This window comes from Caretta caretta, chromosome 7 (assembly GCF_965140235.1).
Source record: "Caretta caretta isolate rCarCar2 chromosome 7, rCarCar1.hap1, whole genome shotgun sequence".
NCBI classification, from domain to species: domain Eukaryota; kingdom Metazoa; phylum Chordata; order Testudines; family Cheloniidae; genus Caretta; species Caretta caretta.
Window position 1 is genome coordinate 30,175,520 of NC_134212.1, and position 7,438 is coordinate 30,182,957.

General features: G+C 63.4%; 1 protein-coding gene across 1 annotated transcript; it reads right to left on the bottom strand.

Annotated features, from left to right (window-relative positions):
• Positions 1-753: 753 nt before the first annotated feature.
• On the bottom strand, positions 754-3,731 carry CD248 (CD248 molecule). The gene has a single exon (XM_048858970.2). The coding sequence runs from the start codon at positions 3,658-3,660 to the stop codon at positions 1,531-1,533; it is 2,130 nt and encodes a 709-aa protein (XP_048714927.2). The 5' UTR covers positions 3,661-3,731; the 3' UTR covers positions 754-1,530.
• Between the last annotated feature and the right edge of the window lie 3,707 nt (positions 3,732-7,438).

The following is a 7,438-nucleotide window of genomic DNA, read 5'->3' on the forward strand; positions in this document are numbered from 1 at the left end:
CCTCTGCTTCTTCTCACAGCCTCCTGGAGGTCTCCCATCCACAGACCTGCCCCAGCTTAGTGTAAGAGCTGAAGACAGCCCAGCTTACAATGGGACAGGGGGATGGGCTGCTCCTGGCTTTAGTGAAGGGTTAAGGCGGGGAGCCATGTCCCACCCCACCCCAGTGGGACACAGACTCTGGGGGGCCATTGCTCCCTTGGTGGGGAAGGCCCCAGAGGAGGGGGGAGTTGGTACAGGGAGCTTCCTGCCACCAGGAGCTTTAATTACACTCTAATTACAGAGGCAACAGCAGACACAAACATCCCTGCCTGCTCCCAGGGAGACCCAGGAGTACTGCCCCTCCCCCCCTCACACACTCTAGCCCACCAGCCCCCACTTTCCTCCCAGGGCTGCGATAGACCCAGGAGTCCTGGACGGCCAGAGGGCCAAGTGTGGGGCTCAGTAGCCTAATACCCCACAGATTTCTCACATGATGCCCATTCCAAAGTTTCCATCATGGAGTCAGGGGCTGACTCAATAAAATTGTCTGGGAATAGAACCCAGGAGTCCTGACTCCCAGCCCCCCCCCCCCCCCCAGTAAAGCTGTCCAGCTGCAGGCAGTGTGGGCTCCACCCCTTTATTGTGAGAGCAACACACGTTAAGAATGGAACAGCATCTGGGGAGTCCCTGAACCTCCACGCCCTCAGAGGGCCCCCATATTCTCTCCCCGAGACCTCCCCAACCCCCATTCTGAGCCCCCCCATGACTCCCCTTCCTTCCCCTATCTCCAGGCCCCCACTTCCCACCCTTCTTGGCTCCATGACCCCTAGTTCCAGAGGTCTCTCAAGTCCTGTGGGCACTTCTCCATCCCTGTCAGTTTCTCGTAGCTTTTCTGGGGTGGGGGTAGCTGTGGGTCTCATCAGGGGTTCCCCACAATCAGCAGGGGGCCCCCAGAGCAGTGGGGGTGGCTCCTGTGTCCGTTTGGCAGAAGTCCATGGAGCAAGATAAGGAGGAACCCAGCCCTGGAGATGAGTGGGGGCCCATGTCCCAGCCAGGGTGCAGGGGATCCATGTCTCTGCCCTGGATCGTGGGGCCCAGTCCTAGTTCTAGTGCCAGCCCTGGGAAGGGGGTGATTCCATCTCCAGGATGGCCACTGGGCAATTCCAGGGGACCAGCTGATGGAGGCAGGACAGTTTGGGGGGACCATGCTCCAGCTCGAGAGTTGGGAAATAAATGGGGGGTCCATGTCCCAGCTGGGGGCTAAGGGGTGGCTCCAGGGTCCCAGCTGGGGGAGGGTGATGGGGTGGCTCTGGACTCCGTGCTCCAGTTGGGGTGTCCATGTCCCAGCCAGGGGGCAGGGTGGCTGCAGGGCCCTTGCTCCAGCCAGGGCATCGGCCTCCATGTCCCAGCCAGGGGCTATGGGGTGGCTCCAGGGTCTCAGCTGGGGAAGGGTGCAGGCCAGTCCTGGCATCCCAGCCAGGGGGTCTCGTCTCCCAGCTGGGAGTGGGGGGAGGCATCCTGGTCCCTTTGTGTTCTGGGCCCCCCCCAGTCTCAGACGCTGGTCCGGCAGGTGGTCGGGTGGGCCCCTGCAGAGGGGTGCGGGGGCCCCTTGCCCCCCGCACTGGTGACCCAGCGGTAGCACTGCGTGACGCTGCGGCTCTTGGCCCTGGCACCGCAGCGGGTGCAGTACACGATGCCCAATGCCACCATGATCACCAGGAAGACGCAGAGGGGCACCAACAGTGCCACCAACAGCCACCGGTCATCCCGCTTCCTCCGTGCCCGCTCCCCGCCTGGAGAGGTGCTGGGGTCCTCTGAAGGAGGCAGCGGAGCCCTGGCCCTGTCTGCTGCAGGGTCCCCCTCCCCCATGCTGTAGGGTGAGGCAGGAGCACCAGGGGACCTTGGAGATCTGGGGCTTGGGGGGCTGGTGCTGGGGGTTGGGGGGCCAATTGTGGGAGTGATAGCGGGGCTCGTGTGAGGAACTGGGGGGCCATCGGTGGGCTCTGGGCGGGCAGTGGATGTGGGAGGGATCCGGGTGGTGGTGCTGGGGATTGGGGGGCCAGTGGTGAGGTCTGGGGGAGCAGTGATTGTGGAAAGGATTGGGGGGCTGGTGGTGGTTGCTGGGGGGGCAGTGAAGGGGCGAGGGGCTGAGTGGCCGGTGCTGGGGTGCGGGGCTGCAGGAGAGAGACCAGAGTGGGAAGCAGTGGGGTCGGAGAACGCCCGGGTCAGGCTGAATGGCTCGTCCGTCCCCAAAACCTGCAGCACCTCCGCCCCCCACTCCTGCTGGTCCCCGAAGCGCGGGTAGAAGGTCTGCTGCCTGGTGGCCAGAGCGGGGGGCTCTGCCAGGGGGGCACAGCTGATGCCGTCAGCCTCCAGCTCGTAGCCCTCGGTGCAGTAGCACTCGAAGCCGCCCACGTAGTTGACGCACATCTGCTGGCAGACGCCGGGGATCTGGCACTCGTCGTTGTCAACGCAGTGCTGGGGCGCCTCCTCAGCCGGGCTGAAGCCCAGGTGGCACAAGCACAGGTAGGAGCCCTCGGTGTTCTCGCACTGGTGCTCACACGGGGCGGTGCCGCATTCATCCCGGTCGGCGCAGCCCCCGGCCCCGTCCTCCTCATAGCCCAGCTGGCAGCGGCACTGGAAGCCGCCGGGGAAGTTGTCACACAGCTGCTCACACGGGCCCGTGGCACACTCGTCCGTGTCCTCGCACGCACGCCCGTCGCTGGCCAGCGTGTAGCCCACGGGGCACAAGCACCGGTACCCTCCGGCCTCTCCTGGCACACACTCAAACTGGCAGGGGTGGTTCTGGCAGCCATCGGCTGGGGCACAGGAGTGCCCGTCAGGCAGCAAGGTGTGGCCGGCGTGGCACTCGCAGGAGTAGCTGGGACCCTCGTCCACGCACAGCTGCTGGCAGCCCCCATTGTCACCCTCGCACCAGTCCCCCTGCTCCTCCCCGCACAGGGGCTCCTCCTTGGACCAGCCCACGGCGCCGTCGTCCTGCTGCATGCACAGCACCGAGACAGGGGCTGCGTTGCCACAGGCCACGGACGCCACCGTGCCGAAGGGGATGTGGCTCAGGGCGCTGCTGACCCGGCCGAAGGGCGTCGTGTAGCTCACGGGCCCCGTCTCCTCCGTGGCCAGCCCGTGGCACATGCCAGCGAAGCCGAAGTGGCAGAGGAAGCCGTCCACGGGCAGGGTGCACGAACCCTCCAGCCACTGGAAATTCTCCTGCGCGGCCGGGCCATAGCTCAGCACCACACAGCGCGAGGCCGAGCAAGCAGCACCCCCGGCCGGCTCGGCCCGCGCCCAGTTGGTGTAGAGCGTGTCTTGGTCGCCGGTGGTCCAGGTGAAACCACGCAGTGGGCGCTGCGGGAAGCATTGGCGTGGCTGGCGCTGCAGCCCGATCCAGAAGAGCCGCTGCTGCCCTGTACCCGGGCCCGTGGCCTGCAGCAGCTCCGCCACCTGGGCGGCCTCCTCGTGGTGCTTGAGTGTGGCCAGGTTCCCGCCGCGCTCCCGGCAGCTCCGCCAGGACTCCAGGAAGCTGCGGCGTTGGAAGAAGACAACGTAGCAGCCCTCGGGGCCGCAGGCAGCCTCGAGCCCCGGCCAGGCAGCCTCGGGCCCCGGCCAGGCACCCCGCACTGGCCCCACCAGCCCAGTCAAGAGCAGCCAGAGACACAGCATCGTCCTGGCGCCCACGGCTGCCTGCTCGGCTCTGTGCCTCGGCACGGAGCCCCTGCCCTTCTCTTCCCCTCGGCGGGGAGGGGCAGGATGGGACGGTGCACGCCCCTGCCCTTGTAAGGCAGAGAATTGGTCCCAGGCCCAGGGAGAGGGGGAGACAAGCTGGGAGGGGCAGCTGTGGGGATCCTGGACAGCCTGACCCAGAGGATGGAGGCAGGGTATGTGTGTGTGTGAGACCTTCCCTTGCTTGCGGCTGGATGAGAAATGCAGACCCCACTCCTCTCCAAGAGCTGGGATAGATCCCCGGAGTCCTGGCTCCTAGCCCTCCTGATCTGACCACTAGATCCCGCTCCTCTCCTAGAGCTGGGGTAGATCCCCAGAGTCCTGTCTCCCAGCCCTCCTGGTCTAACCACTAGACATACCACTCCCCTCCTAGGGCTGGGGCTAGAACCCACGAGTCCAGACTCCCTGTCCCACCACCCTGCTTTCCTCTAGTAATTGCTGAAAGGAACAGACAGTGAATCTGCAGAGAATGGGTGTGTACAGTGACCATATGCTGCGGCTCACACTGACACACACATACAAAGACACGTGCATATGCACACACAACACACTCACACACACTCTGCATACACTGCTCCATCCCCCTCGCCCACCCCAGTCCCAGACCTACTTCAGCCCTTTGTTCCAGAAACCTGGAAGTTGGAACACTGGGTTGGAATTTGGTTCCTCACTTCTCCCCCCCGCCCCCATGCCCTGCTGGGAGCGGGGAGAGGCTCACCGTGCGTTTCCTCCCGCCATCCTCCCCAGGACCTCATGATGATTAGGGCGATTCCCACGGGGAGCTGAGACCCGCAACAGGGCGCTGGGCTCAGACTGGGGGAAGTCAGTGTGCACATGGGTGTGCATGCACAGGAGAGTGAGTGCACACAAAGGTGCGCATTGCATGGGAGGGCAGGAGAGCGTGGGGGGGGGACATAGAGGGACCAGAATTGTTCCTCGCCCTCACTTTCCCACACATGTGTGAGTACCCCCATGTGCAGCTTAGTTGGACGTGCATGCACATGTGCACACTTGTGTGTGTATGCTGCACACACGCAAGCTCTCTTGTGCAAGCTCAGTTTCTTCTGCCTTCTAACTTTCCCCTGAAAGCATACCCGCCTGTGTACACACATTCCTGGGCATGCACATCCATCTGTACGCACACCCTCCCATGCATGCATTTTCCTGGGCATGCACACCCCTGTGCATACATACACTCCTGTTCATGCACGTGTTCCTTACTTCGTCATTCACACACTGGTGTGATCATTGTCCCATTGCACACCTGCGCAGACTCCCTCACGCATCCTCCCATGCTGCCACACACCCATGCCACCACATTGTCTTAGAGGCTCCCACACTCACCAATGTGTATGCATAGTTGCACTGCCATGCATGTGCATGCACACCTGAGCATTTGCACATGTGCATTCACTTGTGGGCACACCCCTGGGCATATTTGCACAGGTGCTTCCCATGCACTCCTACCTGCTCACCCTGTCTACTAAGCCAACTGGCAGTCCCTAGGGGACCCCATTCCTGGGGAAGCCGAGGCCAGCAGTACAGGTTCGCAAGGCTCTGGAGCGCCCCCCCATGGCCAGGCGAGGGGAGACAGGGAAGGGTCCGAGCTCTGCGATCCAGGAATCTCGGGCTGCAGCCCCGACTAGGGGGACAGGGATCCCAGCTGTCTCTGCTGTGAACTAGGGGTGTGTGTGTGTGTGTGTGTTAGACGGGCTTTGTGGCGGGTGTGTGTTTCGGTGTGTGTGGCATGAGCCGAGGGGGAGGGCACAATGGGCCAGCCGCGGGGGCTGGCGGGGGGAGGGGAGCCGGGGGCGAGGGCTGCAGGTCGGATGGAGGCGCAGCGCGGAAATGCATGGAATTCCTTGCGTGTGGGAACCAGGAGGGGAGAGGGGGCCGGCCGGCCGTGGGGCCTTTCCCCGCTAGGGGGCGCCAGCTCTGCTCCCCTCCAGCCCCAGCTGGGGGCAATGGCTGGCTCAGGGGAGTGGGACACTCCCCCCAAAGGCACACGGGCTCTGAGCCAGCGCCCGTTCAGGGCCCCTCCGAGAGGTGAGTTTTCTGTCTCAGCCTGGTCCCTGTTGGGGCAGGAGCCCCCGCCCCATAGGTAGTAAGTAACCACATCCCGTGCTAGCGGCCCCACAGGGATCCCCACGGCGGGGGTGAGGGTACCCCAGGCATTCGCTATGGGAGCTCTTCCGCCCCCTTTCCCCTCGTTCTATTCAACGCCCCCCCGCCCCCCTGGTTTCTGCTTGGTTGTTTTAAGAGACTGCAAGAAACACTGGCTTGTGGCTGATGGAGCTGGGCCCCCCTGGATCTGCTTGGGGCTGGGGGAGACACTGACCCCTAGACCCCGCCAGGTATTCACCCCCCACCCTCCGATCAGACCGATGAACCCATCCCGCCCCGCTCCCCCTTCCCCTTCCGGCTGCAATGGGCCCATTCAGCCGGGTATCCCTGTGGGGAGGGATGGGGGTCAGGGAGCCAGCCCCTCCCTCGTTTTCATCCCCTTTCTGGACTCTTTCAGGCGGGGGGGGGGGAAGGCTCTGTACTGGAGGGATGCGGGGGGGGGGGGGGGGCTGATTCTGCCCTGGGTCCTCGTTGCAGGCTCGGGTGGGCGGGGAGAGGAGCTCCCCAGTTAAGGGGCCTCTAGGCTGGGCTATAGGGATCCTAGCGCAGTGATGTGGGTTGAGCACCACCTGGTGGCAATGGGAGGAACTGAGAGCCAGGGCTCCTGGCTTAGCTCTGAGAGGAGAGTGGTGTCTAACGGTCAGAGCATGGGCGATGCTGGCAAACTTTGCATGCAGTGAGTGACTCGATTTACCCCATGCCAGGCAGGGAAACGCACGTGTGAATCACTCCCATGTAGTTAGTCTTGAAGACCTGTGCTGCCCCCTGGCAGCCTGGGGCTGACACTGCCTAAGCTCTATGGTCTGTAAGGGCAGGCAGAATTCCTAGTTAGCAACAAGGATTATTCTTGGCATTTGGCCCAATGGCCTTGCCCCTCCAGAACCTCACAGCCCCTGATAGACCCCAGCTGTGGGGGACAGGACAGGTAATGTTGATATTGGCCCTTTACACAAAGGGCCACAGTGGGGGCTGGGTGAGCATCCCCCACTCCCCTCCCCTAGCTGGGGATAGACCCCAGGAGTCCTTGCTCCCAGCTCCTGTGCTCTAACCAACAGATCCCACCCAGAGCTGGGGATAGACTCCAGGAGTCTATTTACACACATTCCCACCTTCATCACAGTGGCCCTGTGTGTAGTGCAGGGCTGAGGAGAGCTGAGGTCCCCTTGGCAGGGAAACAATCATGGCGGGCTCAGAGTTCCAGACCTGGACATGGTCTCGTGCCCCACGCCTGGCAGCCCTAGGGACTGTGTCATCACAGCTCCCCCCAGCCCAGAGCATCTCCCGTTACGTGTATGGAGGGAGCAGGGGAGCCACTCCAAGGCCTGACTCCTGCCCTTAAGGATGGGGGCAGATCCCCCAGGGAGGCCAGATTCAGCGCTCACGGTTACATGGCTGCTTGGCCCCACTAGGAGCTGGGCTGGGACCCCCCTCCAAGTCAATCCACTCATGGGACACAGAACAGGGACCAGCACCCCACAGAGGGGAAAGGCCCCATATCTCACTCCCCTGAGCCAGCCTGTGCTTGAACCAGAGCTGGGACATACACTTCTTCTCAGCTCTCCCTCCCCAGCAGAGACAGGAGACAGAGAGACAC

What these genes read in the sequence shown, in the direction of transcription:
- CD248 (XM_048858970.2), bottom strand. Translation starts at nt 3,660, where the DNA reads ATGCTGTGTCTCTGGCTGCTCTTGACTGGGCTGGTGGGGCCAGTGCGG.